Source organism: Aricia agestis, chromosome 14 (assembly GCF_905147365.1).
Source record: "Aricia agestis chromosome 14, ilAriAges1.1, whole genome shotgun sequence".
Classification (NCBI taxonomy): Eukaryota; Metazoa; Arthropoda; class Insecta; order Lepidoptera; family Lycaenidae; genus Aricia; species Aricia agestis.
In genome coordinates, this window is record NC_056419.1 from 1,937,004 (window position 1) to 1,957,789 (window position 20,786).

Genomic DNA, 20,786 nt, shown 5'->3' on the forward strand with positions numbered 1-20,786 from the left:
TGAGAGCGTTTCTTATTTTCCTTATAAATGGAAATGTTATTTATTTTTATATAAAATATTTAGCTATTCGTACTAATTCTTTAAAATGGTACCTGAAAATTGCAGATATTTGTGAAAAAATGTGATAGCGTCCTTATCATATTATAATATTATGTTACTTTCTAGTACACTGTAATAGGCCCTATTAAGTTTACCACTAAATCAACCAATTAAGTACCTACTTAACCATAACTTAAGCACAGTTTAAGTAAAGGTTGCGCTAATCGTCGATACATAATCTACGAGCCTGTCATCGATGTAATTATATTGTTCATAATTTATCTAGATGATTTATATCTATGGCCGAAACCACCTGTTGAAATTGATCTCATATTTTTATTTCTGTAATTAGTAATATGGGATGCGTAAAATTAAGTGTTTTAATGAAGTTTATAAAAGCCAAATTGTCACCTGATAATATCATGATTAAAATATTGTATAAGAGCTGGCGCGCACTACGACTTTTAGTCGCGCGATTATTTTATCGACCTACACAAATTCAAATAAAATGCCTCTTTATGACATAAGCTATATAGATTTCATTTAGCTCTACGCCATTGAAAAGCAGCGGCAGCATGGGTCGCTAGACAAATGTCGGTAGAAAATGAAATCTGTAGCCTATTTCATAAAGTAACATTTTATTTGAATTTTGGTCGGTCGGTAAAATAATCGCGCGACAAAAAGTCGTAGTGCGCGCCAGCTCTAAAGTGCGACAAGGCTTTAAAATTAGAATGAACGTGGGCGGGGGCGCTGCTGGTAAAGGAGAACTGTCAAAAATGACGTTTTTGTATGATGGTAGCATTGGTTCCTTTTTTCGCCACGTTCATTTAAAGCCTTGCCGAGCTCTACCTGCAAGGTTTTGAGATTACTGGCACAAATTACTTGTAAGAAATCCCAACTGATTGTTTTTTATGCTGTATTTTTTCATTATTTTTTTATTTTACCTGTGTTTATTGTTGTGTATTTATTATTTTGGTTCTATATTTTCTGCTGTCGGATTTTATTTCATACTGAATAGTAGAAAATAAAAACTTAAAAAATTAAAGTGTCATAGTACGATATTTAACTATGATCAGCAGAAATTAAACATTTCATTTTTTTCTGGTTTAATATTGAACCGCGAGATCGTTTAGGTAAGTAAATACTTACTACATTATTTAACTAGCATGCAAGTTAAATAATAAAAGCTGTAAAAATATATGATCCAAGCTTAGCATGGCCACAACGGAAAATAATAAAAACGACAGAAGTTTTTAAAAACAAAATGGCATTACATTATTTCGTATGTCATAATATTGATTATTATGGTAACTTCATTCTGGCAGTATATTACTATTTGTATCTCAAAAATACGTGGATTTATACGTGGGAGAGCCATGCTTCGGCACGAATGGGCCGGCTCGACCGGAGAAATACCACGGGCTCACAGAAAACCGGCGTGAAACAGCGCTTGCGCTGTGTTTCGCCGAGTGAGTGAGTTTACCGGAGGCCCAATCCCCTACCCTAATCCCTTTCCTACCCTCCCCTATTCCCATCCCTAACCTCCCCTATTACCCTATTCTCTCTTAAAAGGCCGGCAACGCACCTGCAGCTCTTCTGATGCTGCGCGTGTCCATGGGCGATGGAAGTTGCTTTCCATCAGGTGACCCGTTTGCTCGTTTGCCCCCTTATTTCATAAAAAAAAAAAATATTATATTCGCCATACCAGAGACTACTTAGTAGACATACATTTTTCTTAGTCTATGGCCATACTGAGCATGATAATCAAAATGAAGCAAAACTCACCTTAGAGCTCTCTCGGTCTCCGTTCAGTTTCTCGTCCTGTTAATAAAATTAATAGGTTAATAAGAAAACCAATCACCACAGAAGTTAAAGAGGTCCACAATATTATGTAAAACATGAGAAAAGTAAGAAAAGAGGGTTTTGTAAAGAAACACTGTTAAAGAAACACTGGTAGTAAGTGAAATAAGACTTATCATCTATAGCCTGTCAAGAAAGTGAAGAAATCAAAAAGTGGCAACATCGTAGTGTCATCCCTTTTTTCTCAGATTGATTTGAAAGGGATGACACTACGATGTTGCCACTTTTTAATTTCTTCACTTTCTTGACAGACTGTACCCTCATACTAATAAAATTATTATTTAAAGTTTCTGAAGGAAGAACCATAGATAAGTAATCGACTGTATAATATTTTTATTAGTAAGGGAATAAGAAAAGCACTAAGTCCGAGACCCCAGTATTATTAGTTGAAAAGTTGTAACAGTGTTTAAAGCCATCCACGTTAGTATAGAAATTAGAAAGTGATAGAAAATTAAGAAAAGAAATGGATTTTTTTATTTATGTTCTCTTTTAGACAAAAGCTAGCTGAGGAAAAAAGATAGTAGGTAGATAGCAATTAATAAAAATACACATATAAAATCAATTTTATTTGACTACAGAACCCTTTAGGTGCCACGAAGGCGCTTGTCCGGTTTTATTTATGTCAAATGTAAATACCGTATAGAATATATTGAGAGTTGACGCCATCCGAGAATATTTTAAGCCGCGTTTAATTGGCCAGCGCGAGCAAAAACCGACCAAATAAATATAAATATTTACTGCGCTCGCAACTGTCACTTTGACAGGTGTCAGTTGACATTGACAGCTGTCATATTACGCGCCGTCGTCGAACTTTCACACCAGTCATGGAGGACTGTACTTACCTTACATAATGTAATATTTACATGAAATCAATTTCGAAAATCATCTCAGCTTCCTTTGGACAAGCTCTCTCTTCCAAAACTCACTATTTCCTGAATATCAAGTTTGAATGTCTGTATAGCTCGAGAACACTGGCTCGACTTGGCTAATTCACTGCCGCACTCACGAACATTACTTAAGTACTTAAATGAAAATAGAAGGTTAATCATAATTAAATGTCTCTGAGTGCAGCAGTTAGCTCTTAATAATCATGAAAAGTTTAGCTCCAACCATAAGAGATCTTAACAATAATTATTATGTTGTAACAACTAATTTTATGTCAATTACAGGTGCAACAGAACGTGTGTTATGGCAGCAAAGACCCAGCATGGCGGTGTAAAAACGAATCTTCCTCAAAACTGGAGACTTATGGCGAAATGTCCAGTCGTTCGCAACCAGCGGGTTAAAAACGCGGACCGGTCGACCCACATGCGTAATTGTGGACCTTGACGATGCACGACGCAATGCACATGTCACCGAGAGATGAAAACGATTGAATCCTTAGTACCCTGTCCATGGCGCCTTCTCGGAATATAAACTGTAATTTCGTGCTTTCCCACTTATTATTTAGGTATTTTCATACCAATTTCCCGCTCATTTGCATTTGCACCTACTACATTTCCGACACTTACAGGAATGCTCGGCCTAGAATTTAAGTAACTCGTTTGCTTCCAAAAACCCTTAAAATCTTTGGCCCGGTGTTTTTCTGCCAATATGTCCATTTTAATTTGATCAGAGTGATCTTGACACCACTTAACTCTTAACTCTTAACTTAAAAATTCTTATAGCCGCATACAAAATTTTTACATAAATACGTTTTTACCATCACATTAATCGCAAAAGATTTAAAAAATGGGGTTTGATTAGGTACTATTATAGCTAAATACACTGAACTAAGGAAAATAAATATGCGAAAAAAATTGTTGTTTAATTAGTCCCCTGTACGAATAGCTAAATATTTTATATAAAAATAAATAACATTTCCATTTATAAGAAAAATAAGATACGCTCTCAAATTTCTTCATACATTTTTGCCCTATCAAGAACGCGGCGATCGTCGTAACCGCCACTGTACAAGGCGCGCTGATATTGAATGTTATTTTAATGTCCATAACCTATTCGTACTGACCTGCTAATTTTTACAGACTTCCAAAAAGGAGGAGGTTATACGTTCGGCTGTATGCATCTTTTTTTTTTGTAATAATTTTTGTGATAGCGTCCTTAAAGCACGTAACATACACTTAAATATCTGATTTAGCTACTTAATTGTAGTGTTGCATCTAACATTATTTTTAATTTTAAGAAAATATTTGCTATAACCCAGACTCGCTCTAAAAGGCCTAAGTAGGGTACCTAGTAGATACTAAGAAGTTATAACTCCTCTGTAAGAGCTGTACGTATTACTGTACTATTATCTATTCTGTGGTATTACTAACTTTATGACGTACGTTGTGCTTTGTACATAACTCCTCTCTTCACAGTCGGGTAATAATTGCGCTTAATTCGAGAAGTGATTTAACAATTTTCTCGTTTTTTCTCGCGTGTTCTTGCCATAGATCATTAAAAATTTCACGCTTCGAATGGATTCCGAGATCACAAAAACTGAGTAATTATTAGGTAGAATTATGTTTTGATTGTTTAAGCGATTTTTATTTTTGCTGCCTAGAATATTTTATACAAGAATGCTGCATTCTTATTGGACTATGAATATTGATAAATTTAAACATGGTAAATACAGAATTACATATTTTGTTAGTAGTTGTACCTATCAACTGATAAATTAGCTAACAGACGCTAGTCTTGAAAGGACTAGACATTAGAGTGTCTAGCATGTAATAAGTAGTAATCAGAGCGGCAAAGCTTAAGAAAATAATTGACAAATACAGGTGATCATGAACTTTTAAAACTTTCTAGAGTTAGTCTGAATAATTGTCTATGAGCTTTCTGTAGAATGTTCTGCACAATAATGGCTATTCATCATAGGCCACCGCGAACACAATATAAACTAATAAAATATGACAAATGGAAAGCACAAAACGAAAGTATATCATATTATAATAGATAACATATAGCAGAGGCGTGAAGTAAGTATGTATGTGTGTCAGATGACCTCAGACACCTCAGTTGCATCACGAGTCCATCGCGCCCACTGGTTTTTAAATTGCGAGGGAAAATGTAATATGGTGACATTCTGAAATCAAGATTTGAGACCGTATTTCTTTTAACCAAAAAATTACCTGCGTACCTGTTCATTGAATACCTATTGTCAATTTCAGAACTAAGCTGATTTGATGATAGTTAAACGCCTCTAGCTCAAATCTGACTAGTCGCTTTACGTAAAAGTAAGAAGTAAAATTAAATGGAGTAGCTACAAATCATGTGCATCAATTTTGCAGAAACTTCTTAAAACTCCCAAATTATGCTAAAGGCTAGTTTTGGATAAGTTTTAAGGCAATTATTAATTATTCTTTATTTATTCTATCGCTCTGAAGTTTTTAAAGCTTTCGTTTTGAAAAGTTCAGGGCGATAGAGAAAAAGCTACTTATCACTTATCTATGGTTAAACTGATCCCAAATTTACATGTCTTTACTCAAAAGAAAGTAACAGAAGCAAAAGATCAAAATAACTTACAGGAGCACATGTAATTATCTGGAGAGCCAGCTGTTCAGACGTTTATGTACCACGTGCATCTGGTCTGTTGGTCCTTCGAGCGTATGTTATACTAGTTTATGATCACAATTGTTATGTTACGTAGATCTAGACGCTCAATGTGTGTAATCGTTACTTGTACTATTCTATTAGATCTTTTGAATTACATTTCAAGGTTTTAAATTAAGCATATTTTTATTTAAGCATTGACGTTGATAATAATAGCTTGTCTGTCAAGCGCGCAAAATGGGCGTCTAACCGCCGTACTCAAGAGACATTACGTTATGATTAACCTTCAATTAAATGAAGAGTTTGACAGATAATGTATGGAGCTTATGTCAAAATTTTGAATTAATTACATTTAAGTAATTAACGATCCACTCTGAGTGCGGAAGTTAGACTATTCTAAAGTATTTTTTTGAAAATGGTTTGACAGTTCGTGACAGAAGAAAGGATAATTTAATTGAAAAAATCGGACAGTTAGGTTTTAATTTCTAAATGGTCCATAAAACTATCGAACTGGCATGTAGGGTATAAAGTATAAACGCCTCTACTAAGGTATAGTGATGTAGGACCATAATTTTAATACATCGGTCAACCCGAAGGAGTTAGGTAGACGAGGTACAAAACTTACTGACGTCATATTCAATTACCACCTTTCCACAGCGGAGAAAATAAAAGTCCTGTAGATTATGCGTGAACAAAACTAACAGTGTAAAAACGTAGCCTAATGAATAAGGGATGGCAAAAAATATTCATTGGTTACGCATAACGAGGTCCGCCTATTTTTAAATATTAATGCAGTTTTTGTCTCGCACTATTTCTCACCTGCCATATTTTAATTGACGACATGATTGGATGAAGCGAATAACTAACATACTGTCTTTGCATAAATGGAGGCTATAGGACCGGGAAAATTATTTTAAATAAAAAATGTGGATTCTATCTATAGCTATTAGCCAGATGTTGAAGTAGATAAGTTACAAGGTTTGTTCAAATTGTAAGGGGAAAATGAGTACAGTGCTCCCAAAGTGCATAGAAATTTTCGTATTTTTTCGGCAACGATCGTATTTCCCGAGCGTCGGAAGACGTCGCTGCACGCTCTGTATTAAACTTAACTTTAAAAAAAACAGCGCTTTGGAGCGACGTAGAGGCGCCTGACGTTGCTTGGACGTTACCATGGTAACGCCGCTATGGCTTCTCGGTGAGTTAACGACAGCGGACAGCGACCGGCTATATGATATTTACTTCTATTTCTTTTGAACAAGGTGCAAAATGCAAGTTTAATAGATTCGGGTGTTTTCGTGATTACGACAATGAACGAAGATTTCCATGCGCATTATTAATTTGGGAGTACTGTAATTGCTCTTATGTTGTAAAATATTACTTACCCAGTTCATCCGCTCGTCTTCAATTGAGAATGTTGAGACCATCAATATGTACGGTTATCGGGGTATTAGTCAAACAAAGATTAATTGTGGACACAGTTATTAATGTTTGCATACATCTTATATGCAATGGCAAAGTGCTTTTCTTTTTAGTTTCTTCAGAATATGTCGCGTACCCTGAAATTTTAATAAATACCGGGCGCAGCTATTAGGTAGGGTGTGTCGTGTCAAACAGCTGTCATATGTCACGAACTTTAAAACCCTCATAAGCTCTTAATAATATTATTTATTTATTTGTCCTCAAAATAATCTGTTTTAAAAGTTATACATTTTATGATGCTGTAGTATATACAAGGTGAAGACTTGAGGAGCTGGTAGCCTGTGTGATCACCAGAAATAATCATATCTCCTGATTATTATTATTTTTTTATTATTTATTTTAAATTCGAAAGAAATATGAAATTTAAGAAATAGTTTAATTAAAAACCGGACATTTAGATTTCAACACGTGTTGAGTGTTGATACGGCCAAGGACTGACGCGTGGGGTGTGATATACGGCTGTATTCTTCATTATAACCCCACGCTCTTAATTTATAACTTAAAACAGAATATTATAAGACTTGTGTAAAAAGTTTCTATTACAAAGTACTATCAGAGAAGTTAATAGATGGCGGACCTATGTAATTTGGTCGCGTTGTATCAAAACCAAGAGACAGATCACGATTAAAGTACTACGACGGCTACAAATGAACGTGGACGGGGCGCTGCTGGTAAAGGAGAACTGTCAAAAATGGCGTTTTTGTATGATGGCAGCGTTATTTCATTTTTTCGCCACGTTCATATTATATAGCCTTGTCGAGCTCTAACATTTAATTGACATAATTCGACCAAATTACGTAGGTCCGTCAACTGCCGCTGAATCAATTTATTCGATGATACAAAATAATGATTTTGTTTGTACCGCCATGTAATACATGCAGTGCATCTATTTAGTGACCAGGCTTGGCTGTAAGTTGTAACAGACTCCCAATTTCACCAACGACTGTTAAAGTTAACGCTCGAATTAGTATCACGTTACCTCTTTCATTTTTCTTATGAATGAAAGAGAAGACATGACATTTTAACAAGCTGTTAACACTAACATACGTTGGTGAAATTGGGGCTAAGGCAGATGAGTTTAAAGGACTGTCTCCAAGAAGAATAACCATGATTTTGAATCATGCACAATCGATATCGATTATAGGCAATTATAGTCAAACTAGTAACGGGTCACCTGATGGAAAGCAACTACCGTTGCCCATGGACACTCGCAGCATTAGAAGAGCTGCAGGTGCGGCCTTTTAAGAGGGAATACGTTCTCTTCTTGAAGTGCTGGTCGTATTGGTCCGGAAACACTGCTGGTGGCAGTTTATTCCAGACTTTTAAATTGCGCTAATAATCTCGCATTTATAATACTAGCTATTTGACCGAGCTTTGCTCGGTATTCGATTAAACACGAATAAAATGACATTTTCTAAAAACGATTCCTAGCTAGATCGATTTATCGCCCTCGAAACCCCCTAATTACTATATTTCATGAAAATCGTTGAAGCCGATTCAGAGATTTCAATTATATTCCGTTTAAAGATATAAGATTCTTTTAACACATGGGCCATCACCAAATCCATCATGGGCCAACGCGACAGCAATAAGTGAAGTTTTGGAGGAGGATAAATAGAAGTTATTACAGAATATGTGTCACAAATAGTTCACATTGTATACGTAATGGACGTACGAACATATTGTCCGCTCACACGTCCGTAGCGACAGCAAAACAGGGTTCTCTATCCATACTTCCATACTAATATTATAAATTATAAATGCGAAAGTGTGTCTGTCTGTCTGTCTGTCTGTTACCTCTTCACGCCTAAACAGCTGAACCAATTGGACTGAAATTTGGTACAGAGATACTTTGAGTCCCGGGAAAGGACATAGGGTACTTTTTATCCCGAAAAAATGTACGGTTCCCACGCGATAAAAAATTTGGCGCAACGGAGTTGCGGGCGTCATCTAGTTTAGAATATAAAGCAAACGAGCTAACGGATTGACTAATGGTAATTTTTACCCCCACATGAACAGTGGAAGGATGACAGCAATGCATTTTGACTCTGACTTTGACATTGAGTTTTTCAAGCTACATACCGATACCCGATGACGCATCGTTCACTACTTAATATAATGTTGCTGTTATTTTGGATTGCGTTGTACATAATTCAATAGTTTTATGTATTTTTAAGAGTTAGTTTAAGGAAATCATAACTTACTATTATAATAAATAATTACTAAGTTTCACAATCCTCCTCCGTACACACAATTCACGCTAATCTCTTCCTCCATAATTTGCTACAGGGGGCGATTAAACCAAAATTTTCGATTTTATAACTCATTTTTATACTTGAAAATAAGCTCCGAATTGTTTCATTTTCTAAACATAGATACTACATTATATTTCCAAGAATTAAATCCGAGCAAAAACACGATATCTTAAATTTTTCTCGATAGAAAAAAATCACAAAGATGCATCTAATTTTCACGAATTTTTATTTATTGCCATAACCGTGCATTGAACTAAGTTAATATTTTAACACATTGTATAAAATTCTATCATTGAGAGATCGACCTAGCGGATTTTTAAAATGTTGTATATTTATCGGGTTATTGAGAAAAGACAAATTTGGCGATGAATCCGCGTCGTGGCATATGAAAGAGAGGCGTGAGTTTGAAGAGAGAAGGACGATGTTTGATTTTTTGGGTTAATCGCCTTCTTAACGTACCTACTTATTATAAAATATAGTTTATAAAATGAAAAAGTTTATTTAACTCATTTACATAGACTCACTTGTTAGTAAAAGCTATGTAAAGCTTTTCTTGCAAACTCGGCGAACAAAATTCGGCAATGCAAAAAAACTACCCTCCCTCACGCAGACAGCTACATATACATACTAAAGAAAACCCCCTTAAAAGTCGGCTAAACTTCTCTGCTGTCGGTCCTGGTGAATTTATCATCAGTCCAGCCCGCGGTCCACAATGCCCAGCCATTGTATTGTCCCGCGGGGCTCCTCGCCCTAATGATATTTTATAGACGACAAAACTGCGCCGAACGTGTACTAATGGGTTCGGCATCAGGTAACAATAACCTCCTTTTTGAAGTCGGTGAAAAGGTACCTAGGTTTTTGACAGTTCAAAAAATCGATAAAACTCTTGTTTTGAAGTCGTTATTAAGTAAGTACCCAGCTTTTTTTATAGTCAAAAAGAAATGAAGTAGATTTTGACAGCTGAAGTTAATAAAGATGAACAATATAATATCATACGTAGGAAGGCCATGCTTCGGCACAAATGGGCCGGCTCGACCGGAGAAATACCACGTTCTCACAGAAAACCGGCGTGAAACAGCGCTTGCGCTGTGTTTCGCCAAGTGAGTGAGTTTACCGGAGGCCCAATCCCCTACCCTATTCCCTTCCCTTCCCTTACCTCCCCTATTCCCTCTTAAAAGGCCGGTAACGCACCTACAGCTCTTCTGATGCTGCGAGTGTCCATGGGCGACGGAAGTTGCTTTCCATCAGGTGACCCGTTTGCTCGTTTGCCCCCTTATTTCATTTAAAAAAATCATAGTGGACCATAGGGAACGTGAAAGTGGCAAAATATTGTCAGTAAATACAACAGAGTGCTTAGCCAAAATGCATCGCTAGTTTCGATAGCGAATATGTCAAAAATGTGTGGGATTTGACATAACGCATCGCTGACGGCCTTATCACACTGGCGATTAGCGAGCGATTTGAAAGCGACGCGACTGCGCAGCGCACACGCCGCGATTGCGTGGCGTGCACGCAGCTTGCCTTCGGCGGTTTTGGACACTCAGCAGCAAAATGGATTCTGACGTCACTCCCTAGACGAGTCTACTATATATAATAATAATCTGTGTAGACGAGTGTACAAAATGGCGTCCACGCCACTGCGCTGTCGCGACGTGCACGCCGCGCAACCGCGGCGTGTGCGCTGCTCAGTCACGTCGCTTTCAAATCGCTCGCTAATCGCCAGTGTGATAAGGCACTAACTGCTAAGTGTAATGGCAAAACTAGAGACGCATTTAGACTAACGCGAACGGCCGCACTCAGGGACATTTAATTATGAGTTTCACAGATAATGTATGGGGCCAGTGTCAAAATTTTCGTCTCTGAGTGCGGCAGTAAATACTCAGTTAACACTTAACCATCGTTACGCAACTACCCTATACAACTAGCCATCCAACTTGTACGCGTGGCGTCGGGTGTAACAAGCTTCCACGAACGAAAGTTCCCAACACGTGTTATTACTTTTGTCAATTATTGATTGAATTTAATGAGCTGGAAAGTTTGGGAATGTGACGTGTCGTGATGGGTCGTGTCCACACGTGTTAATTATATTGACTCAAGCTGTGAAATTATATCCCTCCGCCCATTTAAACGATTCGATAACCACTGTAGGCTTTAAATGTTAAAAGTTTAAATTTAAATACGTGAACGTTTTCTCATCCGAAATCCGTAACTGCCTTATTAATCCATACTAATATTATAAATGCGAAAGTGTGTCTGTCTGTCTGTCTGTCTGTTACCTCTTTACGCTCGAACCGCTGATCCGATTTTGCTGAAATTTGGCATGGAGATACTTTGAGTCCCGGGAAAGGACATAGGATAGTTTTTATACGGGAAAAATGTACGGTTCCCGCGCGATATACGAATTTTGGCGCAACGGAGTCTAGTAAACTATAATATCTCTTGTAGAACTCTATCGAACTGAGCACCACATTATGGCCGTCTAAACTCAGCTACTAGCTAGTTAAGCTAAGAAGATAATAATATTTGTAACAGGACAGAAAATCCCTGGATTTTCATATCATTGAGGTCATAAAAATAAATGTTGATGTCGCAAGTCTAAGGACACTTACAGGGCCAGGTCACAACACTGCGTTGCGGCGTCGCATCGTATGAATCTACAACGCCGCAGAACGCATCGTAAAAATTTCCGATGTAAAGAGTACTATACTATATGAAATTATTGCGTTGCGACATCGCATCGCATTTTTGTGCGATATTGTTTTTGCGATAGGACGCCGAAACGCAGTATTGTCGCCAGGGGCCGTAGCACGAAACTGTAGACCTCTACGAAACCGTTTTTAAAACTCAAACAATCGGACGGGAATTCCGCGTCCTGCTCTAACAACGTCATTACACGTTTGTTACAGTAGGACGCAACATTCTCGTCCGATTTTTTGAATCTCAAAACCATCTAAAAACCAGTACGGGCTCTGTTGTGGACGAAGCGTTAGCGCTCCCTCATAAGTTCTCTCTTCGAGCGCCAACGAAGGTGACTGACCCGCTATATTACCTAAAATATAACAAAAGCATGACGCCACATGACATGGATTTTGCCCACAAAATCGTATATTTACATAACTAGCTTTTACCCGCGGCGCCCACTCACGATTTTTGCACCTGCGACGCCCACAGAGATTACTAATATAAAATTAAGTTGTTTTTGTTGTAGTTCCGTCATTCAAACCTACACCTTGTGAGGACAAAATCTGTGTATGTATAAAACGCTAAATGTTACGCACTTAGCATGGCCATAGAAAGGGTTTCTTTTTACAGAAGAATAGACAAAGCGACAGATTGATAAAGGAAATCGTAGAGGTCAAACCAACGCAAATGCACTTGCCGGGGTGTAACATTTTAAGTTTAAACACAGGCGTTAGGCAATTAGGCATCTATCCCAATTCCTAAAGTGGAATTTCTGATAGGAAATCATAAGAGGGCGCTAGAATAAAAACAATTAATAAAGGGCGTTAAATTATTACGAATAACAGAAAACGTTGCATTTATTACTTAAACGACAATCCTAAATTAGTATACAGTTACTAAAAGGACATTTTTGACGATTATGAAAAAAGATCCATGTAAAAAATTAAGGGTCATTAACACTAGTGCAAAATTATCTCTTCCGGTAAGTGGAGGGTCTAAGAAATTAGCATTACGAACGTCACCAACCCGACCAAACCACGGTTTTCCTCTAGAAGTAACTTTTATTATTACTTACTTTAAATATTTTTCCAAAAAATAAGGAAACCACCGAAAATGAGTCATGTGGTGTTGTGAGCATGGCACTCTTTTTAAAAATAAATAACGTGTCCTTACTGCATAATATACAGGGTGTAAAAAACTAAGTGATAATACTTTAGGGTGTGTATGAGTTCACTGTTAAAGTGGCAGCGATGAAAGAGTAAACTTTTTTTCACTTTTGTATGGGAAAACTCGTGACGCCGCGCTCCGGCGCTTGCCCATACAAATCACAAAAAATAATTTCGTCTTTCAGCGCTGCTACTTTCACAGTGATCTCTTTACAAGGAACACATTGACACACCCTAAAGTATTATGACTTAGTTTTGTTACACCCTATATTACCAGACAACGGAAATATATTTAATACTAGCTGTTGCCCGCGACTTTCTTCCGCGACAAAATAGTATAATAACAAAGATGGATAGTCCGCTAACAAATATGAAAAAAGTAAAATATAACCTCCTCCTTTTTGGAAGTCGGTTAAAAAGTAGCCTAAGTTACACCTTACTACATCAGCTATCTACCAAAAAAGTCCCGGCAAAATAGCTCCAGCCGTTTCAGAGATAAGCCGGAACAAACAGACAGACAGACAAACATACAGACAAAAATTGTAAAACCTATATACGCTACATACACCAAAACAACATGTTTTGGTGTATGTAGCGTATATAGATTCATACTCGTATGCATGTAGTAAAAAACGGTTCTTTCAATATTACAAACAAACACTCCAATTTTATTTATATGTATAGATGTACTTTTATACTATACGTATATTTAAGATTTTTATTATAATATGATACACATATTTAATACACATCCATGACCCAGGAACTTTTTCGGAATTCGAACCCGCGACCCCCGGCTTGAGCTACCCACAGCCCACCAACTGAGCCACAGTTCGTATGAGAGGTCGTCTACGGGGGCTTAATTAATACAACCACTATAGACATTACCTATCAGCGGAAGTAAATACAAAATTCAAAATGTCTAGAGACATTTTGAATTTTTGATTGTAGACAATCTGTGTTTTCAATTTTTCATTCTTGTGTCAAGACAACACACAATAATTCAGTGCAAACTAGAGTACCTATAGAAAATCTGACTACGAAAACACTAAAATGAAATGTCATATAAGGCGCTTTTCCTGCCATTTGTTGCTTTCCATCAGGTAACCAGTTGGCTCGTTTGCCTTCTAATTTTATATTTAAAAAAATACGTGTTGCCACCCTCGCGCGGATCTGTAGGTCTACTACGAAACTGTTTTGAGACTCAAACAATCGGACGAGAATGCCGCGTCCTGCTCTAACAACGTCATTTCACGTTTTTTAGAGTAGGACGCAGCATTCTCGTCCGATTATTGGAGTCTCAAAATAGTTTCATGGTACAAGGCCTGCTCCGCACGTGGGTGACAACATGCTCCTGGACGCGCGTGTTGCCCGTGTGACAAGAAAAACATCTATGAAATGATATTATGTTGCGGGCAACTTTAATGCGGACCAGATCCGCGCGCGGGCGATGACACGTGTGACAGGAAAAGCGCTCTAATGAAGTTTATTTTCTTATTAGATCCTGTCCGCTTCCACATAAATTTTACTATACAGTTAGTTACAGCATTCATTTCATAAATTTGCCCTCTCAATCCGTTTTCCAGTTTAATTTACCTTCCTCTACTCTCCAAGTGTTGATTAAACCGAAAAATATGCAATATCTTCGGCAATATTTCAAATAATCTGCGACGCATTCAATTTGCAACAATACACGGGCGCGCACTACCGAGCATTACGCATTCCCGCCATGAAGATACCTGCGCAGCCTTATGTCGCGATTAACACGCACATAGCGACTTCCATTGCTGGTTTAATATGGACTATTGAGGGGGATTTTCGTGAAAAATTGGTATTAGCATCTAGTAAATACACAAGATACTAACCTGAAAAGGGGGTAATAAAAAAAATGACACTAGTTTAGGTTATGTATGTGTTATTTATATAGAGCTTACTGTTTAATTAGCAGTGCTAATAGAAATACTTTTTAAATTATTGTGTGGGTAACGACGTAGAGGCATTTAGAAAGTAAAAAGTGATGATGAACAGCGCTGTTTCACAAAATTCATGGGGGCACTCTTCATAAAATCAAAGAAGTCAAAAAATAACTCTTTCAGAGCTGCGTTAACGGTGAATTCTATGTAATACATGCACACCCCCAACCTAAAGTTTTATGACTATTTTGTTACACACTATAGGTGGTGAACCAACCAGCAATGGATGCTACACCGGGCGGCACTTCCGCAGCACTTAAGGCTGATAATTGTCGCTCGCGGCGCAACCGTATCGGCCTAGATAACGCATTTCTTATTGTACATTTGCAGATAGCCACTACAATGCCTGGTATATTTCTAATTAGGCTTATGAGACCGCCATTGTAAGAATAAGATAGTTATCGCCAGATTTGCGAGCGCTTTGTCGGCACTATCGCCCTTAATTCATGTATCAGATGAATACAAATAATTATTGTATTTGTTTTGCGTTGTATGATTTCTTAGAAGGCTGAGGTTGCAGTTTTTCCCGGATAAAACGAAAAGGATAATCAATTTTTTCATGTGCTTATCAAAGGAAATTGTTCAAACTTTATAAAAGTTAAACATTGTAAGATAAATATTATAATTAATGATGTTTTCCTATATCTTAGATCTTATGCTACAAGAAACGCAAGTTTTCCAAATTGGTAGGTTAATAGAAACGTATTTTGGGTCGTTTAAAAACAAGCAAAGTTCAACCTAAGAAAATTGTGATGACGTGACAGTGACAAAAAAAATATTGTCACGGTGACTAAAGTCCCTAACTCCCTAGTGCGCGCTGGCCTAAATTCTAATTCTGAAAATCTATAACATCAGCACGACGACGGTCGGCCCAAATCTTAGTCCTATTGTAAAGTAGCCAGAAACTTGTAAAACACATACTTAAAAGCCTCCAAGATGCCTATCAGCCAAAACGAGTCGCTTACCGTAGATAAGATCTCATTTGTGCACTAGTAACGTTTATGTTAATCCGTCTGTGTGTCTGTGTGGGCGTAATGTCGAAACTGACTAATCTCAGTGGGCCGCAAAAAATGCCAATTTTATACCATCTCTGCCCACGGAACCCTAAACTCGTGAGTCGTGCGCACTTGGCGACCACTGTTGCCTGCTTCTTTTTTCGCGGCCAAATAGCTTAAATGGAAGGAAACCGTACATTTTGTCGACTTTTGTCGTAGACTATCCTACGTCCTTTACTCGAATATATGTCGAGACTCGGGTCCGGACTCGAGTCCGACATAATATCTTCATACCGAATTTCGTCAAAATCGGTTAATCAGTTTAACGGTGATGAATATTCTAGTGTGTAGATGGTATACCCTGATCTACAGTTTCATTCGTAAGAGTTCGGAGCGTGCGAAGTGGGTGGAGGGGGCAAAGAAAGCGATCGCCGCGCTTGCCACGGCAAAAATATGAAACAAAAGGGGCCATTAGTCCGTAGTCAAACAATCTTGTCAATTTTGTTTTGAAATTTTTAGAAATTTATCCTAATTATTTTTGTATCGTGGGCTGCAAAAATAACAGGAGAAGTAGGTAGTCAGTAGATATAACTATTGTTTTAGGTTGGTGGATCACCATGGTCTCCAAAACCCGACGAGAAAAATTTGCAGTGATAGCTTCATAGAATATTTCATTTAAATTCAAAGTATCAGGTGGAAGAAACAGTGACTCACAAAAAGTGATGATAAACCAGATACTACATCTGGTTTTAACTGATCTTTTAGAAGCTGGAGATAGAGTTTTGAATGAAAAAGGTTTTTCAATTAAGCAAGTTTTAGATGAAAGGGGTAAAAAAGTTAAAATTACAAGGTATGCCCCTATTTTGAGCAAAACAAAACGAGTACTCTCAAGAAGAAACCGAAAGGGCTTATGATATTGCTCGAGTAAGAATCCATAATATTGAAAGTATATTAATACATATAGTAAAGACGCAGAAACATGAACAATGTTTGCAGTGTTTTAGTAAATTTAAAGACTCCAATCTTCTTCAAGAGTATTAATGTTGTAAAATATAAATAAAAACAAGATTTTTAAAAACATTCCTTTTTATTTTCTTCAAGTAAAAAGTATTGCACGTATTTTTGTTATGTAAATATTTTTAATGAAACATTTGAGCTGTTTGCCCTTGCCACTCTGGTTATAAGTTACGCAGCTCAGCATTTTACTCCAGCAACAACCCGAGCATTATCTATCTGTAAGAATGAATAAAAATGTTTAGACTTGCTGTATCTAAATTTTTAGTCACGTTTTTTGGTTGGTTCAGTACTTACGTTTGAACTTGTTTTATAGCGTGCTAAAGTCACCGATGTTCAACGAATTATATTGGCTCACATTATATAACTATTGCCATTAGTTCATAGCTCTTCTACATCCTTTACATGTCCTGCTACGACCAATTTATTTCCTTTTAGCATAGATTGGGCCTTGAAACTAAATGAGTGTTTTACATTCTCAAAACCAGTTTTTATGGTTATATTCATTTATCCACAAGTAGTTTTTAACTAAATCTAATCCAAATACCATTAATCATTGTTCTAATATTATTTTATTTGCTATAATCTTTACAAAATAAACAAACTCTTGTTGTTTATTGACACATGCCCCTAAAACTTCTTTTGAAATATGTCACTACTGTCGTGCACGTTCCGTATAGCCTATAGGCGTATTATTTTTTTATATACAAAACTATTATGACAGCTGATATTATGCAATATTTGCAGTCAAACGTCTGTTGTCTAGTCATCGCATGATACATATCCATCACCCATATTCACCCTCCCAAGTCCCAGTTTTTGGCCTAGGATCTAGAGTCGAGAGTTGGTGTTATTTTTATATATATTTCTTCCTTTGATAAGTCTTCTAGTGCGCACGCGCTGTATATTTCGTATTCCGCGTTAATTATGTACTTAATTATTTATATCGACGTTCGGTTTTCTATTAGTTTTCGCCCACACTATGTTAATATGACTTTTATGGTCTGCTCTTTGATTACAACAGATCTGCATGAGATTTGTGATCGAAATTAAATTGATTTCCTTATTTTGTCTTGATGGCAGATTTTTTCTTTATTTATTAGACTGGATCCTAATTTATTTTGGATTTATATAGATGAGTACAAAGTAGAAGCGGAATATTCGTCTATGATTCGCCTATAACAGACGTTAATTGCACATACTGTAGGTAGCTGAATAATCATGGTGACACAATCATGGCTCAATTAGAAGAGAAGGCATAAAACTTCTGTAAACAAAAGGACTTCTCTGAGTTCATCTACAGTTAAAAATTGCTTAGAGAAAAACGGTGAAACAGTAAGATATAAAATTCGTCTATCACAAACATCGCATATGGGTATAATGAATATAAAATCACAGCCTTACCGCGACCGCCGACCGCGCAGGGCTGCCACAAGCGAAAAACATATTTGAATATACAAAATTAATTAGAAGTTTACATTACACTACGTTTTTCCAGTTCCCCGCTGTTCCGAGACGGGTCCTGTATATTTCATGAAATATCGAGATCTCTATCTAAAAATATTCGAAAATGTCAACCGTTTTCATTAGATTTCGTTTTTAGTAATTCCAGTTTTTTCGGCGAATTTCTGTGCTTCGACTTGTATTTTGACTTCTGTAATTTTTATTGACATACCTGCTTTAGCAAGCGAAAGATTGTCGTCTTAAAAAAGTGTTCTTTTTCTTTGTCAATCTGTCACTTTATCTATTCTACCGTAGAAAACTGCTTCCATGCTAAGCGTGCTGCGCATTGCTTTTTTAAAATTTTAGTACAGTAATTAAGGGGGCGACCTATGCCAGAAAAAAGTCGGTTTTTACCCGCGCACTTCATACCCCCCGTACTGCCCAACGCATTCAAAATGTCACCGCGGCTATTTTGTGTAATTATTCTCGTAACCACTTTTTGTTCGAACGTAGTATAACCAAATATATCAGATAAAATTTTGAGAAGTTCGAGTCACATTTTCCATCTGTACTTTGAGAATCAAATTATTAATACTTTTTGCCTTATACACTAGTAATACTTTATGATATGTTTATTAATCGAAATCGAATAGGCTCTGACACTATTGGATCGATTCTGCTGTAGTTGTTACAAAAATATTATAACTTTATTTAATATAATCTACTAGCCACGTCTTCGTCCACGTCCGAATTTGGTTAGTTTTTGTATGTATTTGCGTAAAATATTATATTAACATTAATTGTCAGATTAAAATATACAAAATTCTCATGTCACAATGTTTGTAAGCGAACTGCTCAACCGATTCAATGAAATTTTGCGTACATACATTCGTTAGGCTTGAGGATAATTTTTTATCTGCTTTTTGATATAATATATTATTGATAATAGAAATAATATATATGGCAAATTGACGTTTGCCGGGTCATCTAGTCAAAATATATGTATATAAAATTCTCGGGTCACAGTGTCTGTGCGCGAACTCATCCAAAACGGTTCAACCAATTATAATGCTATGTACATTCATTAGGCCTGACAATAGATTTTTGTTTACTTTTTATATTGATACTATAAAAATAATAATATGTTTTCCGGGTCAGCTAGTTTCCTCCTTTTAGCTCCCCTCGATTTCTCATGAATTGCACCATCAGCGGGGCTAAAATGGTCACATTTAGTAATTCCTCTCAATCAATTCAGACATATAACGTAATAAAACATGTTACGAAATTCGGACTACATCTTATGCAGTAACAAAATAATTTTGCAAATCCGTCAACTAACGGCGGAGTTATCCGCCATGGTATCACTAAAATCGTCTCTGATGCTGGTGCTGATAAAAAACCCAGCTCAAATTTCATCTCGATATACTAAAATCACGTGTTCGGGAATGTCAAAGATTTTGTGTAGTCTGCCGTCCAGCTGATATTTTCAAGAAGGGCATCCATACACTGCCACTGCGTTGGCAAAGGTGCATTGATTGCACGGATGATTACTTTGAATAACAGAAATAAGTAAGTTCAAAATAATCAGCCAAGTGTGAGGGAAAATCGCGCACGAAGGGTTCCTTACCGTTATAGAGCTAAAAATAGCCCAAAAATTGTAATTTTTGTATGGGAGCCCCCTTAAAAATTAATTTTATTATCCATTATTAAAGTATAAGGATTTTGTAAAAAATTCAAGTCCCTATAGCTATAGCAATTATTGATATCAAGTGAAACATTGAAGTCTTAGTAATAGGGTCCCGTTTTTACCCTTTGGGTACAGTAACCCTAAAAAGAACATTTTTCAAACAAAACGGCAATATCATAGGTATAAAAGTCCTTGTAATATATTATTATATTAGTATTTTATTTACTCTTCTAAATCCTTACATAAATGTGCCGTCACCTTTGTTCATACTCTTATTATTATTTATTATCAAACGAATGGTCGAAGTAGTGAATTTTGCATATACTTAATATTATAATGTTATCACTGTTTGACAATTTAATCTTTTCCGAAGAAATTTATTCGATATTTCCATAGTATTGAGTACGACATTCATTGAAACCAAATCGATTTTCAAATCGCTGTCATACACTACTTTTTGTCAAAAGTTAGTCTTTGTTTTATATTTTAGCATTATTTATAGCAATTATTACTTATTATTATAATTATTAGTTAGAATTAATATATAGTCAAAACTATATCGATTTAAAGCCGATTTATTTTTTCAATCTCTACTGCCGCGGCCGCTGATTCGTGTATCGTCACGAAGCTTACGCGACTGAGACGATACCATTGGA

The 20,786-nt window shown here is 36.6% G+C and overlaps 1 protein-coding gene across 2 annotated transcripts in view; it reads right to left on the minus strand.

Annotated features, from left to right (window-relative positions):
* Window positions 1-20,786, minus strand: part of LOC121734005 (serum response factor) — a 212,090-nt gene that overhangs the window by 133,916 nt on the left and 57,388 nt on the right. Inside the window, exon 3 of one of the 2 annotated variants that reach the window (XM_042124417.1) lies at window positions 1,825-1,860. The exons of the other annotated variant lie outside the window; for it this stretch is intronic. Within the exon in view, the coding sequence (XP_041980351.1) occupies window positions 1,825-1,860 (36 nt within the window). The remainder of the gene's footprint in view (window positions 1-1,824; window positions 1,861-20,786) is intronic. 2 annotated transcript variants of the gene reach the window in all.